The 17,394-nt window shown below is 56.5% G+C and overlaps 1 protein-coding gene across 2 annotated transcripts in view; it reads left to right on the forward strand.

Moving 5' to 3' along the window:
• Positions 1-264: 264 nt before the first annotated feature.
• The window catches only part of SH3RF1 (SH3 domain containing ring finger 1), a 107,131-nt gene continuing 90,001 nt past the window's right edge, over positions 265-17,394 (forward strand). Inside the window, exons 1-2 of one of the 2 annotated variants that reach the window (XM_031442072.2) lie at positions 265-379; positions 1,916-2,403. In XM_031442072.2, the coding sequence (XP_031297932.2) occupies positions 2,011-2,403 (393 nt within the window). In that variant the 5' untranslated portion in view covers positions 265-379; positions 1,916-2,010. The remainder of the gene's footprint in view (positions 380-1,915; positions 2,404-17,394) is intronic. The other variant, XM_031442073.2, reaches the window with a different exon arrangement.

Raw genomic sequence — 17,394 nt, forward strand, 5'->3', positions numbered from 1 at the left:
TGCCTCCCCTCCCCCTGACCCTCCCCTCCCCTCCCTGCCACGCCCCTCCCCTGCCCCGCCCCTCCCAGCTCGCCCCTCCTCTCCCCTGCCCCGCCTCTCCCCACTTGCCCCTCCCCTTCCCGCTCGTCCCTCCCTCTCCCCGCTCGTCCCTCCCTCTCCCCGCTCGTCCCTCCCCCTCCCCGCTCGTCCCTCCCCTTCCCCGGTCGCCCCTCCCCTCCCTGCTTGTCCATTCCCCTCCCCGGGCCCGGCAGGCGGCGGCGGCGGCGGCGGTGGCGGCGGGAGCGCGCGGGCGGCGAGCGGAGCCCAGAGCGGCCGCGGCGTCCGAGACCGGCGAGCGGGAGAGCGCGGGGCGTCCGGACAAAGAGGCCGCCGCGCGGAGGTAGGACCTCGTCCCCGGGCCCCGGGCCCCGAGCCCCCCGCCCAGAGCCCTGGGCCCCCGCGCCCCGCGGACGGCGTTGGAGCCGGCGGCCCGGCCCGGGTCACTGCGGCGGCGCGCGCCTCGGGCGCACGGCGGGCGGACTCGCCACGCTCGGCTGCGGGCGTTGCTGAGCCCCTGAAACTTCCCGCGGGCCTGGGGCTCGTGCCCGGCCGGCCCGGGGGGGAGGCGAGGAGGCGGATGGACTTCCCCCCTACCTGGCCCGGCCCTGCCCACCCTCCCGCCAGCCCGGGCCAGGGGTCTTCGCGGGCAGCCCCCGGCACCAAGCCCGGGTGTCTATGCGGGCGGCCCCTGCACCAGCCCCGGGGAGCGTCTGCGCGGGCCGCCCCCGGCACCTGGCCCAGGGGTGTCTCCGCGGGCGGCTCCCGCACCCGCCCCGGGGTGTATCCGGGGGCGGCCTCTGGCACTTGGCCCTGGCACCTCGCCCCAGGGTGTCTGCAAGGGCCGCACCTGGCACCTGGCCGGGAGTCTAGGAGGGCGGTCCCTGGCCCTGGCCCCCGGCGAGTCCGCACCGGCAGCCCTGCCCGGGCCCGCAGTACCTGCCGCGCAGAGGGGCGGCCCGGCCCACGCCCCACGCCCCAGCATCAGGGGCAGCTGTTCCTGCCCGCGTCCACACCATCGCCCGCTTCTCCTGGGCACGTCTTCGTTTAACTGGAGGGTGGGGAGAGCTGGTGCAGGCTCTGGTCTAAACGCTTTTTCCTGAATGGCCCCATTTTCTAATTGTGCTCAGGGTTCTCAGTCCAGCATTCCATTCTCAAATTCTTTGGGAGATAATTTTGCCAGATTTTCTGAATGGGATTAGCACAGGCTGTTCGCACATCGTTTCAGAGTTTGTCAATCGCTGCCCTGAAGGGTGCTTTTTTATTTGAGCTGCTTTCAGGCTGGTCTTCAGTGTATCCTTTAGCATTGTCGACCTTCATCTCGGTCTTGGTTGGGCGAGATTAAAAATTTCTGTTTTTAAGACCAGTGAAGAAGCATATGTATTTAATATTGGGGTCATTTGCCACAAGTGGATCACATGAGGTTGGCTCCTTAACCACTGAAGTGGCTTCCGTAGTGGGAGCTTTGTTGGCTTTAAAAGGGATTTCAGGTAGAGGAAATGTTAACTTGTCACCGTTCAGCTCTTCCTGTGAGTCGAGGACTTTGGCAAGGCACCAGATACCACTTTGCATGCTGGCAAAAGTACGGTCTTCCTGCATTTCCTAAATCCTGTTTACTGCAAGAATCCTATATTTACCTGATGGCTGTTTCTGCCCAGCGAACTCCTAGGTATCCTTAGGGATTCGTTCTTAATGGCTTGGAAGCCTATTTTGTTTTGAGCTGTTGACTTTGGAGTTCAGGCACCATATTCCGGCGCGAGGCTCCGCTCTGAAGAGGAAGCGCTGTTGAGCACGTTTTGGTTGCTGGCTCTTCTGGGAGCCTCTCCCCGGATGGTAATACTACTTTTCTGTCTTCTCTTCCCCGGCCCCGGTGACGCAGAGCAGCGTCTGACATGGGTGTTACATGAGGCACTCTCAGGGATGCACACGACCGTGCCCGTGGCTGGAGCTTCTCCCCTGGAGAAGTAGGTAAAGATGGATGAGTCGGCCCTGCTGGACCTTCTGGAGTGCCCCGTGTGTCTGGAGCGGCTCGATGCTTCTGCCAAGGTCCTGCCGTGCCAGCACACGTTCTGCAAGCGGTGTCTGCTGGGGATCGTGGGTTCCCGGAACGAACTCCGATGTCCCGAGTGCCGGACTCTGGTGGGTGCGGGCGTAGAGGAGCTTCCCAGCAACATCCTGCTGGTCAGACTTCTGGACGGCATCAAGCAGAGGCCTTGCAAGGCCGGCCCGGCGGCCGGCGGGGGCACCAACTGCGCAAACACGGCAAGGGCTCAGAGCAGCTCTGGGGCCAGTTGTGGCTCGAAAGATCTCCAGAGCTCCCAGGGTGGACCGCAGCCTCGGGTGCAAGCCTGGAGCCCTCCGGCGAGGGTGAGTAGCCCGCGGGGGCGTGTGGTGGGACCGGTGACCACGCTCATTCTTTACTCTTTAGCTTGGTGTTGTCTCAGTCAGCTGGTGGCTCAGGGAGCCACGCTGACTGGAACAGATAGGAAATTCTGCCTCAGGAAATTCTGTTTTCTTTTTGAAATGAGATCGGATATAAATAATCAGTTTTCTTGTTCTTAACGTTCTCCTCAGATGGTTGGTCTCTGTTGCCTTTTAAGATAAATTTGGGGAAATGGTAGCAGTTATTCAGTGAATCTAAAACACTGCAGTTTTTTAAATGCACACTTTAAAATGGAAATCTGGCATGGTTTTACCTTTTTGATGGAGTCGGCAGAGTCATAACTGTGTGTGTATGTGTCCATTTACATGTATCCGTGTTATGAGTATGTGTGTGGGTAAATCATGCATAGGAAATCAAGCTTTAATTTCTGTGTTGCTTGGAGCCCTTCTGTGGGTTTTATGAATGCACAGCCCAGAATTTTCTGGTTGGAGGAGCTCTTAACAAATCATGGCCACAGGTAGCAGAGTTTTGTTGCTGTAGCAACAAAATATCATTGAGCGCTGTGCGAAAACAGCAGAGAATCGGGCTTGCTTTATGTCGGGTCTCACAGGCGGTGAAATGAAACATTTCCATCACAAAGATTTCTCTCAGGTTTTGGCTTCGGGCAGAAATAATTCTGAGTGAGGCTAAATATTTGGACAGTTACCCCAACTTAAATTTCTAGAAGGTAAGGTGTTGTGAATAAACCTAAATGATGTTGTGGGTGATGGCACCCCAGGAAGACATACTGTTCTAATTTTTGCAAAAATAAAAGTAGTTATGGACATTAGGTGATGAAAAAGATCCCATGTTTGCTGGAAGAAACAACTTTGGCAATTGGCAAAACTGATTAAATCCATTTTTAAAGAGCAGTTAATCTGGATGAGAAGATTTTTCTCAAGTATTTGTGGTGAACGCTCAAAACTGACTTCTTTCCTGTGATACAGGAATAACCCACGGAGATGGCACTAAATGGTGTAAATTCACAGATTACCAGGGAGCCAAGCAGGGTAACTGCCTTCTAGTCATTGCCTTGCTTCCTTTCCAAGCTCCTCTTTTACAAATAAGTGTTTGCGTCACCAGCTGTAAAGTATGTTAAGTGCTTTAGTCCCTGGAAAACAGTTTTATCCCCAGGCTGTCAGTTGATTCGTATCTATTTTTTTTTCTTTTTTAAGATAGAGGGAACTTGTTGAGTTCCGGAGGTTTTCTTTGCACCTTGAAGCCCCACGCTGTGGAACTGGCCTGCCTCTAGGGCTTCTCTTGTGTTTACTTTCTCGGGGGAGTTCACTTGGTTAGTCTGCATGGGCTTCACCCTCAGAACCAGCGATCTTGAGCTGATCATTTCTGAGACGCCCGACCCGGCTCTGCTTCGCGTGATGAGGGAGTAGGCTGACATCCTTGGAGGGGTCTTGTTTCCTTGCGAATTGGGCTGGACAAGTGCTGCTCCCGGCTGTGGGCAGCAGTGCCTTAGTTGTTGACACGTCGCCTTACCTGTCGTGAGGAATGCGGTGAGTGTTTGGTTTCTGAAGAAGAGGAATTTAAGAAGAGGGCGCAGGCATTCAGCTTAATGTCCTTTGAATTTTACCTTTTCTTTCTGACATGGAAATTCAGGCGTGATGCTTGGAATGCTCCTTATTTGAGCAGCTCGTTGCGCCAATCGAAGCTTCACTTCCCTTGGGTGAATTGCTCTGAGGTCTTGGCGGCGGGCGGTGCTGATTTCCTGGCTGATAGGATTTCCCTCATTTGCTTTATGTTTCCTCTTTAGCATAAAAAAGTGACTTGTCAGGAAGCTCACCTGAGCTTGAGCCTGATAACCTGGGTAAAGCAATGAGGCTGATGCAAAGGGAGCCAATGTCTGCTGCCTCGGGGGGGGGGGGGGGGGGGGGGGGAGTGGAGACAAACAGCACGCAGGCTGCTGGGTAGCGTGGGCTGATGCAGATGCTGCATTGAGTATAAAAAGAACTTGTCTCCCTCCCTGAGTCTAAGTAAAAGGACTTCTCATTAGCAGCTTCTGGTACCTTTTACTTTCAAATATTCGGAACAACCAGGGCTGCACAAACAGTCCAAGCACCTGAAAAATGAGCGGATTTCAGAAAACGTGCCTTTTAAGAGTGAGGTGTGTGGCGGTTGTAAGCTGGTCCCTGGGGCGTCCCCAGAGGAGAGTGACATCGTGGACCCCAGCCGTGCGGCCTCCTCCTTCAGCTGTTCCCGCCGACCCGGTGACCCGCATGCGAGCGCTGCCCCTGCATGTGGCGGGAAGCTGGCACGGATCTCGGGGGCGCTGCTGCGGGCTCTGGGGGCATGTTCCGTCAGATCTTCGCTATGTGGCTTCCTCACGTGTGTTGCTGAGGGAAACTGGGTGTTATCAGCAGATAGGAACATTTCCAATGTGTGACACACATCTTGTTCCCAGAATTTTAGTGTTTCCTGCCTCACACGGATGAGGAAATGAAGAAGTCTTGGGTTGGCATCACTGTGGAAAGCCGTCCGTTCTTTGCTCCACGTAAAGGATCCCTGCTGGTCTGGGGCCAGACTGAGCCGCGGGAGGAGGTGCAGGGAGCGGTGGCCGCATGCGGCCGTGTCTGTGGGCTGAGAAGCGCCTGCAGAAGGCGGGTTTATACACACGTGCAGAATCACGCAGGGACATGTGTGAGTGGTTCCTGCAGCGTCATGATCTGGTGGGATCATTAAGCGCCTGCTTTCTAGGTGTGGTTCCGTCGTCCAGGATCTAGTGTGTGTGTGTGTGCACACGGCTGTCTGCGGGGGGTGCTCTTCAGTCGTTCCTCGCCACCGCCGCCTTCGCGTGAGCGCGCTCAGCAGGCACCGCTTGGGGATGGCTGGCGCAGCGCCTCGCACCCGCATGCTCTCCCGTTGGCCGACGGCTGTCATCGAGCACTTCTTAGGGGCCCGGCGCGGCCCTGGCTGCCGGACGGATAGTGACGGGCAAACCAGCTGCAGATTCCACTTGTGAACTTGTGTGTCAGCCATGTGGGGGACATGCCTGGATAACACGGTGGCAGGGCCGGTGGGTCATTAAAGGTGCTAGGTGTCAGGGCAGGGGCTGGGGTGAGGACAAGGGAGGGTCCAGGTCGGGGTGTGCGTGCACGTGGCGGGAAGGAGGTCGGGCGGGTCTTCAGAAGCTTCTGGAAGCAGAGGTGTCTGAGCTGCAGTGGTGCTGATGCATTGAGGGGCTGGGCGGGAAAGCAACAGAGTGTCCGAGGCCCTGACCTCCAGCAGGGCGGGTGGAGCCCCTGGATGGCAGTGAGGATGGGGAGTGACCGAGAGGAGGCCTCCTGTGCAATGATGGGTCGGGCACCAGCAGCCACCCAGGACTTGTGGGGCACACTGGTCAGTGCTCTGCGTGTGGGACCAGAGAGAAGTGGTCCTGGGACGGAGACATGCATCAGGCCTCAGCACAGAAGTGGGCTGGACCTTGGCATCTCAGGACTGAGACCAGGGAAGGGCGGGGTGTTCTAGGAATGGGGACACAGGTGAAGTCGTTTCTCCTGCAGGTGCTGGGCGTGCTTCTGCTTCTCCACAGTCACGCCTCCATCCTGTCTGTGAGCGCTGACTATGAGGGGCTGAGTGTGTCCCCCAGATCCGTGGTTGAAGTCCTGCCCCCAGGACCTCACTGGGTTTGGGGATAGTAGGACCTTCGAAAGGTGGTTCAGGTGAAATGAGCTCACGAGGGTGGGCCCAGATCCACTGTCTGACTGCCGTCCTCACAGGGAGAGGTGGGGACACAGATGCACAGAGAAGGACCATGAGAGCACACGGGGAGAAGATGGCATCTGCCAGCCAGGGAGGGAGGCCTTGGGGGCACCAGCCCCGGCATACCTTGGGCTCAGTCTGCGGCCTTTTCTTAGGGTGGCCCCAGCAGCCCGACTGCCCCCCGAGATGTGCTCCGGCAGGACGGGCTCTGGTGGCCTCGGTCCCCGAGGGGCTGGTGCAGCGGGCCTGCGGTGGTCAGGCTGAGTGACTTGAGACGTTGGGTCCGGCCCTCCCCGAGGCTCCTCACACAGGCACGGGGGCCGTGTTGACACAACTGTGGGGCCTGAAGCGTCTGTTCCGAGCTCTCCTGTGGGTGGAGCCCAGCGAGGGTCCTTCCCAGACTCAGTGGGGCCCAGGTGTCCCCCCAAGGGAAGGAGCAGGGGTTGTGCTGCGGGCTGGGTAGAGGTCTGCGTGGGGACCCAGGGCAGGTGGGGGCCATGCGGGGACTCAGGCCCTCTCCTGTGCGGCTGTCAAGGGAGAGTGGATGTTTGGGTCGGGGGGCAGCACACAGGAGCGGCCAGCAAGGCAGTTGATAGCAAAAAAAAAAAAGCGGGATGAGATCCAGGAGTCCCCTGACCGGCCGTGCCGTGTGGCCCCTGGTGGGGGTGTGGTTGGAGGGTGGAGGAGGGATGAGAGTCTCGGGCCCGTTCCACCAGAGCTGGGCTTCCGGTCACCGCACAGGGCGGGACCACCCACCTGGGACCCAAGCAAGTTGAGGGGGGTTGGGAGGAGGGGGCCGTTTTGCTGTTTCCAGCGGCAGAGTTAAAATAGAAGTCTGTTTATTGCCAAGCTCGGTGCTGCAGGCTTTGTTGGCCTCCTCTTCTTTCTTCATCGTTTCGTCCTTGACCACTGCTCAGTCCTCGTGTCCAACCACCCCTGAGGTCACCTTGTTCCCGACTCAGGGCTGGGACGAGAGCCCACCCTCAGCACAACCCGGAGATGCTGAATGACTTTCTTATGTCACATGAGTGTCACTTAACCATTACCATGTAAACCTCAAACAGCCCGCTGGGGTTGAGGACTGTTGTTACTTAAAAAATTAAAGAGAATGTAAATTTGAAGGTGAGTTCCTAAACATATTCTGGTTGTAAAAAAAATTCAGCACTGTAGAAGCGCGAGGTGTGTCCGTCCACGTCTCTTCCTGTCCGATTGTGCGTGTGTGCGGTCTTTATGTCAGTGGGATTCCATACTCTGCACATCTGATGACCTTAATATACCTGGGGAGTCTTTTCATGTCTGGACACGTACACATACCTCATTTAAGGAAAAAAACACCCGTTTATTGAGGTATAAAACACATACAGAAAAGTGCACGAATCGTGAGTGTACAGCCCACTGAATTACCACGTTCGTTCTTTTTTAATGACTAGATAGTGCTTTTTACTCCGTTTTAAAAATTAAAGGTAATACGTACTCACAGTAAGAAATTTATGGTAGAGAAGGAGGAAAGGGAAAAATCAAGGCTTCTGATCTCTCTGTTCCTAATCTCCAGGGATGATGACTGAGCAGCAGTTTTCTTGGGGTGCTGTTGGTGTTTTTTTCCAGATTAAAACCGTTGAATGGGAATCGGAGCACGTTGTATGTGCTATTCTGTAGCCTGAGGTTTTCTGTTAAATGGCCCCCCTCCCCGAGCTCCCCATGCCCGTTCTCACTGACGTGCGGGAAGGCAGCCTCGTTTTGTGGGCGTGCGCAGGGTGGCTGGGGGCCCAGTAACGCATGCCAGGCCCCTGCTGGTGGGGGCGGAGGGGGGACACCTTTACCACCCTCCGCGTGGGGACCCACCTCCTCCCGGGTCCTCCACCACTGCGTCCTGGGAAGCTTTTCTTGAACTAGTGGGATTCTTTCCACCTCACCGTCCTGGACACACGTTTTGTTCTGATACAAAAAGGGGCAAATGGGCCCCCGTGCAGGGGCTGTGGGAGGGGAGGGTGTGGAGGTCGGGGTTGGCCTGGCCTCGGGCTGTGGGGCTCTGTCTCCCCAGCATGGAAGCTCAGGGGCCCTGCCAGGCCCCAGGCTGTGTGCTGGTGCGGCTTTGGGCCGGGCCGGGGGATGCTGGGCTGGGCTCATCCTGGGCTCTGGAGCACAGTGCGCGCTCAGGAGACGCCGGGGGAGTGTTTCCTGGTTTCCGTGGCTGCTGTCACAGAGTAGCTCCAGCTGGGTGGAGCCCAGAAGCTTGTTCCCTCAGGGTCCTGGGCCAGAGTCTGAAGTCAAGGTGTGGGCAGAGCCGAGTGCTCTCTCAGGCCTCTGACCGCTGCCCTAGGCCCTGCTGCTCTCAGCCCTCCCGCCGCCACGCATCCTCACGGGCCTTCCTTCCTGTGAGTCTGTGTCCAAGCTCCCTCTTCTTACCAGCACACCAGTGGTTGGGTCAAGGCTCACTCTAGCCCAGGACCTTGCACCTGCGAAGCTCGGGCTCCACCCCTGAGCTGCGCCCTCCCCACCATGTGATTAAACACGTGGATTAGACAATAAACGTAATAAAATTAAACTTCAAGCCCTAAATGTTCATTTGCTCAGCTCAGCGTGGCCGTATGTGAGCCAGTATCTCATTTTCCCCTCCTGGCTGAATTTGTCTTTTAAACACACTCCTGATGAATTATTTTCAGCATTTCATTTGTTTTAACTTCTTCTCCCTCACAGTTGAGCACAACGTACGAGATCTGGTCTCTGAGGCTGAGTGTGTTTGCTGTTTCTGGTGGGCTCGGTGACTTTTGCTCAGTATTTTGTATTTCCTGGTATTTAATACTGTACACTAGTATTAGCACTTTCATTTTTCTCTTTTCTACTTATTTTTATAAGGCAAGTCCAAAACGCTAGAAGATACTGGAAACGTAAGCGCTGTTGTACAAAGGTAGTTATTTTGCTGAAACTGAAGTGTTGGTTGACAGCTGTCATCACGTGACTGTGAGAGACGTTCGCATAGTCCGGGGAAGTCCAGCTCCGGCCTCAGAACAGCTGTGGGTCTCGGTGTATGAAGTGTGACGTGGAGGGCCACCTCAGCAGAATGCTGGAGACGGCTTCCATCTTGGCTTTGTGACTTCAAGCCGGTGGTTTCTGTTCCACGGGGAGTCCAGCGTTCCGTCTTTTATAAAACGAGGGATTTCTGTCCCTGAGCTCCTGTGCAGCCCTGGGAGTTCTGAGATAACTGGCCAAGCAAAGGCCAACCTTGATAGGGAGTGCAGGGTTGGAGTCTGGTACCGCCTGGGTGCAGTGAGATGAGACAGCCTCTCACAGTCATGCACAGACTCCGCCGTCTGCCTCAGTGTCCCCCGGAGGCACGCCTGCACCTGCCACGGGGACCCTCAGACAGATGGTCGCGTGGCCTGGCGTTGGAAAGTGAGGCTGAGCAGAGAGAGGGCAGTTGGGCCACCTGACTTGGGGTCAAGCTCTCAGCCGGGCTGTTTGCTTGCTGGGCCTTCTCTGCGGGGAACGACCTAGCTCTGTCCTGCCCGAGTGTCGTGTGTGCGTGGAGTTGGCACACTGCCTGAGGTCCCGGCGGCTGGGGTTTGAGTGTGCACACATCTCAATGTGCTGCTCTTTGCGGGGTTGGGGGGTGGTCTGAGCTCACAGAAGGGCAGGGCTTTCCCATCCCGACTGACAGCTGAAGGGCACGGTGTCTCTGCTGAGAGTAGGATGGACTAGCTGGGCGTCTGGGTCAGACAGGCCTGGACGTGGGAGGGCAGAGGGGCAGCTGTGGACTTGACCCTCTGCACAGTGGCGCTCTGGCTTGGGAGGGAAGAGGGTTTGCAGAGTCAGCAGGAGTCAGCCGGCCGCCTGGGGCAGCGGGAGCTAGCTGGGACCGGGTGGGGGCTTCACCCAGTGCAGGGAGGATGCCGGGGCAAACAGAGGCTCCTTCAGAGCGTCCAGGGGAACACGGGGAATGGATTTCTTCCTCTGAATGCTCCGTCTGTATACTGGAGGTTTTTGCTGGAGACAGAGTGTGAGGGGGTGGAGAAGGCCCAGGGTTTTTCCCCAGACAGACCCTCCTCTGGTCCTTCCCGTGGGGCTCCTGGCGCCTTCCTTCCTTAGCCTGACTTCTTCGTCTGTGAGCCGGTGAGGGAGGGTCTGCCCCCAGGCTTAGCTGAGAGAAGGACCTGGCACCTCGAACGTGCTCAGTGATGTCAGTGCCTCCTGGTTCTGTCTTTCCAGAAATGAGAGCTTCTGGTGCCGTTGTCTGTTCAGTTGTGCCGTCAGATCTGTGTGTGTGTGAGAGAGGGCACGTGCACACCTGCGAGGTCGGGTGATATGGGTAATTGACACTGGTGATCAGCATCATGTCATGACACTTTGTTCTGCTTTAAACAGCCGGTTTCAGCTTCAGACTCACACACTGCTCACAAGTTAGTGATGGCAAATGGCACTGAATCTGGGGTTTGTCCTGATTCTGCCAGTGACAGGGGTGTGACCCCAGGCCTGGTCTGTGAAAGGAGGCAGGAACAGCCTGGTCTCCCCTCCGCTCCTGCTCTGCCTCCGGTGGCCTGAGCCCGGCCGTGGAGTCCCCGACGTATTGACCGTCGCTGACTGCGTTCTCTCCCTCCCACCCGGTCTTATCTCTCTTTTTGACGACATGGAGAAAATAATAGCTGAAATAATGTAAAACATTTTACCTTCTGACTTTGTTCTTCGGTGTCGTGTTGCAGTCTTGGCTCCCTGAGGCTCCTGTAAGGGAGACAAGGTGCCCTTTGTAGGGCAGTGCTAACTTTTAAAAATTAGTCTTAGGAAAGGTCAAGACGCCCTCGCACGGGTCCTTTGAAGGACGTTGCACGTAGGATGTGTGCATGTGTTTTATTCCTCGCAGTGGGTTTTTGTTTTCCACTCGCACCCTGCCCCGCCCCTCCTTCCAGAGCGCCAGGGCGATGTGTCTCATGTCGATACCACGGTTGGTTTGGCCCTGTTTTGATGACTTTCCCGTCTCCTGTCTAGAGCAGCTGATTGCTGTTTTCCGTGACCAGACCCCTCACTGGCTGAGTGCGTTCCTGTGACAGGTCACTTTCCGATAACTTTTGAAGGCGCAGTGGAGAGCCTGGCTGTGCTCCGGCTTCCATGAAGTGTGTGTTTTCAGTGGAGCTTCTATTTATAGTGAAAATATTCACTTCCTGCTTTTGCAGGGTAACAAAGGACACCGAGTGAACATTTTACAAAGCTGGCCATCTACTGTATGTTAAAAAGTCTCTTGAAAAGAACATTTCGAAAGCTTGTTGGTTTCTTATTCCAGTGCCTTAAAGTCTTCACAGCCAGGAGGTTCTTTTTTTTTTTTCTTGCATCGAATGGCACCCCTGCACTTGCGGTGTGATCACATTCCTCCGGTCCCGTCCCTCATGTCCCTAATGGGAAGGGAGCGCCCCCTCTGACCCCGCAGCCGCCTACTCCCTCGACATCCCTTATCTGGCCCAAATACCGCGCTTCCTGTGCGGGTCCTCTTAGGACATCTCCTCATGTTTGCGTCATCTCAGTCGCTCTCCTTGGAGGCCTGCCAGCTCCTCCTGCAGAAGAGGGGTTCTGAGTGGAACAGAGCCTCCTGCTGGGAAGCGGACCACGTGACCTCCTGCCAGCACTGCTCCCTGTGTGTCTTTAAAAGTAACTCACTGCCTTGCTGACTCACACTGTGCCTGGACCCTCAGGTTATCCCTTCTGCTTGTGTCAGCTTGGTTTCCTCCTGTGTCTTACTTGACACCGTTTGCTGCCTTCCCAGTGAAGCCACCTCACGGTGGTGCCAGGAGCCGAAAACCGGGGTCCCACGTGCTGTGTCTGTAACAGGCGTTTGTCGTTACAGGGACCCTGGGTCTTGAGCACATACCTGACTTACTTATTACGTTGATTTTGAGCATCCAGTGCTCTGATTTGGTATTTGACTGTTCTCTGGTTAATCGTGTTTTAGTTTTGTCTCCCGTACCAAGCTGTGAGATACTTGAGAGCAGGCACCTTCGTGTTTGATGCCTCTTTTCTGTCCCTTCCAGTTGAAGAAGCAGCAGGTGTTCAGGTCAGTCAGTGCATCCAGACAGGATTGGCAGTTCCCGATCCAGGACCCAAGGTCCGTTTGGACCCTTTGTCTTCGTGAGAGAGCATGTCTAACCCCCCTGCACGCCTGCTGCCCTTGTCACAGTCCTTCTCCGGTATTTAAGTCGGCTGTGACAGGGTCACCGAAGGCTGAGTAAGCCCTCGTGAAGCGTGACTGTAACCGGATCCTCTCTGGAGGGTGGCCCTCAGAACACTTGGGGGGCACCCACCGTGGTGGTCTGCAAGTCGTGTTTTCCCAGTTTATTGGAAGGAATGTTCTGCCAAATCGAATCAAAAGTCTTACGAAAGCTTCAGCATGGGCTCTGTCACCTCCTGTCCCCCAGGCACGCCATCCTTCTGACACAGGGCGGCAGCCCGGGTCTGCGAGGAACCCGTGGTCACGCTGATCGTTACTGGGCACCTCATGACCGCTCTGCTTGCAAGTCTGCCTTTGCAATGGAAGTGTCACCTGGAGTAAAGGCCTGGTGTTGATCAGATGATCGAGACCCCGAGTCACCCCCGTGGCAGGTAATCCTGTGACTGGCGGGAAGTGCAGGGGATGAGACGGTTGGCGATAACACCCCACGTCCTCAATCCAGCGAGGGGCCACGTGCGCGCTCAGGATTAAGTTAGAATTCCTGAAAGTGAAGCAGAAAGGGGAGAGAGCAGGGCAGTTTGAAGAGTAAATTAGCCCCGAGGGACTCTCCCCAGTTCTCAGGCCCTGCCCGGGACCCCGGGCTCTCTGGTTCGGCTGCTGACTCCCTGCGGTTGCCCACGTATCGGGTGTGTGACTGCGATGCATGGGGACGCCTTGCGTTGTTACTACTTCTGTCAGGAGGCTGAGCCGTGTGGTGCCCACACGTGAGCAGACTTCACCCCAGGTGAGAGCGGTGGCCCGGCGCGTCAGGAAGGGCCCGCGCTGCGTTTCCGGGTGGCAGTGAAGGAACGTCTGTCACGTAAGTGCGCGTGTCCTGCTGGGTTTGTTTAAGGTTCTTCCTTGGGATCCTCCCTTTCTTTACTTCCTGGGCTGAGAGGCGAGTTTATCTTTCACGTTAACCTGATAGGGAAGTTTCTCAGCCCCTGCTGGTGGCTTTTTTCTCCTTCCAGGTGGCAGCTGCTCGAGGTCTGGGCAGGGGGTGTCCTGCCTGGTTTAGCTGCGGTCCTGCTGTGATCCGCCCGACCCTTCTGTAACTGGGAGTGTTGGCCAGCGTGGGTTTAGTCCACGTGCCTCACATTCAGTGGTGAATACTGGAATTTGGAAGGTGTGGAGGCAGGTGTTACTTAGCTCATTTAGTCCACATTTCTTTTCTGTGTCCCGGTGGGGGGGGTGTGTCACCATTTCTTGGATGTTGACCAGACACACTGGCAGCTCAAAGATCAGAAGAGGTGAGTTAAAGACAGATTGAGGTCCAGACTGGCCTTCGGTTGATACGTCACATCAGCTTCCCCAGCCAGGTGAGTGTCGCCTGACCAGGGCTCAGCGCGCCAGCTCTTGGCATGTCTGCACCAGGCTGTGCGACCTGCAGAGCTGGGAGCGGGTAGGTCACAGCTCTCAGCTGCTGTGGACGGACACAGCGGCCTTCGTTCGATGGCGACACCACCTTTAAATGGTCTAGAATCATTTTTAATAGTGGACCCTTTGGGGTAACGTAAATGGGATTCCAGAAAGTGCGTTCTTGATGACCTGACTTGGGGGCGTGTGTAGCAAGATGTTTGTGATCTGGAAAGAGGGAAGCAGTGTTTCGGTAACTCTGTGTCCCGTTGGTTGTGTCCAGGCCTGCCCCACATGGATTTGTCCTGTTCCCCAAAACCCTTGTTTCCCCTCAGTGTCACTCTCTGAAAAAGGCAGCTGTGCTGCGTCTCATAAGCTGGAAACCCCACATGCCCTCAGCTGTGACAGCGCAGAGCTTCCTGTCATGGACTGAGCACAGCCCGAAATTCCAGTTTGATTGCCTGCCTTCCTGAGTCTCCAGGCCGGAAAGCAGCATCCTGCCGCTGTGGACCTGCAGTCTGCGGGTCGTGGCCTCCGACTGGGCAGTGTGCTTGGTCAGAGGAGGTCTGGACAATCGTGTGTCGTTTTGATTACTGCACATGCTGGGCTTTTCTTTAAGGTTTGAGCCAAGAGTGACATCACACACAGAGCCCTGTTCATGACGTAGACGGACGGCAAAGGCTGGAGCCGATTCTCGGAGGCTCCGACTCACTAAGGAGCAATGAAGCAGTTTTCTGAACAGGTGGTGTTTCCTTATGGAAGGAGGTGGCCACCTTTGTCCCCTGCCACTGACGCATTCCTGGCAGGTGAGGTCACACTGCGATGCCGATACCAGGTGCTTTCCTGAAAGGAGGCCGTGGGCCCTCCCGGGGCCTTCCAGTGCTCACGGCCGCAGAGCAGGGCTTCGGTCTACCTGTCTGTGAAAAGCTTCTGAGGGCGAGAGCCGGCCCAGAGGCTTTGTGAACCGTGAATGTACTATAGCAGACGAGCAGCCTGTTTAGGGACAAAAGAACCGTTCACTCCCACGTGACTTTCATGTAGTGACAGCGAGGGGAGGGGGATCTCGTTTCCTGCGCTGTTTCAGGCTGCCTGACTGAGATGATTGGGAACAACAGTTGTCAGTTATCCAAGCTAAGCAGTCACCGCGGAATGGGTGCCATCGAGGGACAGGCGTCTCTGTGTCTCTTTCTCTGGAAAGACTTGAGTTTAAGAAGTAGCTCCCCACCCACCCCGCGAGGTCGGAGGGGTGGAAGCACTTAGAGCCAGGATAAGCTCCAGCGTCTCGGGGTGGTCTCCTGACTAGCCCCCCGCCCCACGTGTCCCCCAGGGTCCCCGGGCCCTTGTTCAGAACTGCACGGGGCTCGGACGGAAGCTGGACACCTGAGCCTCCCCTTTCCGCACGTTACCTCTGAAGCTCCAACCACACATGCTCTCCTGATGTTTGTTCAAGCACCGAGGCCGCGGCCTTGGCACCTGCTCTCCGCCCGGCCGGGAAGGAAGGGCCCCTGCTCCCGCATCTCCACCCGCCTGCGTCCTTGCTGCAGTTTGATCTCTTCCTCGGAAGGACCTCCCTGCGTGTCACTTACGACTGTGTAACATCGTGGTTACTTGTTTCCTCTGTCTCTTAAGTAGGCAGTGAGCTCTCTGAGGCCGGGACATCACTAGACGCACGTCTGTCTGTGTCCCCGCCGGGCTGGAGCATTGCCTGGTACGCAGGAGGCCCTCGGTAAGAGTTTGTTAAATTATCAAGCCAGGGAGGGTTTGCCGGTGGTCCGCTGGGCTTCGTTGCCCTGCAAACCTCATGCTGAAAAAAATGCGGCAAATGGGAGCGTGACGATGACTCACTCAGATGTTTGCGCTGGAACCAGAATTTCTGTAGACGAGGGATGCGTCACGCTTGCTTATTTGGCTGTTCACTTTGTATTGTTTGTTTTTGTGAAGATAAATGTGGAGTGGTTTAAAAAAGAAGCCTGCCACAAGCCCTTTTGTTCAACCCAGGAGATGAGCTGCGTGATTTCCGATGTGAGCAGCACCTCTGTTTTTAGCTTTCGGAAGTGGGGGCACAGCCTCACAGGTGACGGGGCTCCCCGCACACCAGTGATGCGAGCACGAGGAGGAACGCCGCCTTTTTCATAGGTTTCTGCAAATCCTGTGCTTAACACATCCCTGGGAGGAGACGTGACAGTGTCTTCTGCACCGAGAGCTGTTTAAGGAGTGGGTGGAAATGCCTTGTAATCGCGGCTGTGTCGTGACTCTGGGACTTGCCTCTCAAGCTGCGGGATGACTCAGATTGGCCTCTCAGGGTCTGTATCTTCCCTTGCTGGTGAAGGGGGGTCGGTTCTGCTGGGTGACCAGGCTCAGGTCGCTCTTGGCTGAGGTCAGAAATGGCCTTCCTTTTCTGAATCGGGGCTCGGCTGTATTTGTTCTGTGCAGGACTCAGTGGCGCATCTCCCGTGGGCACCGGTGCCCGTGGTCGCCTTGGGCGTCTCCCTGCACCCCGGGCCCTGCTGAAAGCACACGTGCCTCTCCTGCTCCCGGATGCGGGTGGCCCCACTCGTGGAAAATCAGCTTCTCCCTTCGCTACCTCTGCGCGTCCAACAGGGGCTGGGTCTTTGTGCTTCTCACTCACAGATAATCCCCGCTTCCCTGCAGGCTGGTGCTGGATCTGCTTTTCCCGAGGGTGTGGACAGGTCCCCACTGCTGCCTAGTGGGGAGCCGCCCAGAATGACCGGGGAGGTTCTTCAAGGCCACTGTAGTCACAGTGTGGCTCACGCTGGGGGACTCTGGTTGTCCACATCGGGAGGGTCCCAGTCTCCACCAGGTTGTTACTGAGTCCAGACTCGTTCTGCTGGCCGCACGACAGGCCTGTGAATCTGGAGATAAGGTGTTGGGGCAAAGAATAATGACTCTATCTGGAAGGCCAGCAGATGAGAAGATGGGGGACTAATGTCCTGGAGAAACGTCTTCCCCGAGTCAGGATTCAGGCTCCTTTTATACTGAAAGGGGAGGGACATGTTTGGTTGTTGCAAACTTCTTGGTGTCGGAATCCTTTTGTTCTTGCAGCTGTCCATGTGGGGCAGGTCATGGTGTTCCTGTAAACCTCCAACGGGACAAATGTTACTCTCTGCTCTGCAACTTTTTACCTCTGTGTGAATGGGGAAGTGTTCTACCCGTAAAGGTCAGAGCCTGAGAACGGGCTCTCCTGTGTATGTCAGGCTCCAGGCAGCGTTCCTTTACAAAAGGTGCAGAACCAGCAGGACTGAGCAAAGGATTAGCGCCAGAGGAGCGGACCTGAGACTGAGTCAGATGCGTTCTTCCCTGTTTCAGGGTGAGCTGCTCTGAGCCCTGCACTGGGAGACGGCTGCCCTCGGCTGTCTCCCCCTCCTGTTTGCTCTCCCTGTGAGCTCCAGGGTTTCCATTACCTGCAGGAAGGTCCTGACACCTCCTAGGACTCAGATCTCGGGACAGTGGTCCTCTCCTCTCTGCCTTGCCCCCTGGGGATCACCGTTGGTGTCAGGGCGCTGCCTTCCCCAGCCTACAGATCCCAGGACCTCAGCCCAAATCAGGCGAGCTGTGCCTCCCCCTCCAGGCCTGGCCTGCGTGGCTGGGCGGCGTGCAGCGCCGTGGCTGTGCTCAGCTGTCACTGATGGTCACTGTCCCCAGACGGCACACTGCCAGG

The sequence above is a fragment of the Camelus dromedarius genome, chromosome 36, assembly GCF_036321535.1.
Source record: "Camelus dromedarius isolate mCamDro1 chromosome 36, mCamDro1.pat, whole genome shotgun sequence".
NCBI lineage: Eukaryota > Metazoa > Chordata > Mammalia > Artiodactyla > Camelidae > Camelus > Camelus dromedarius.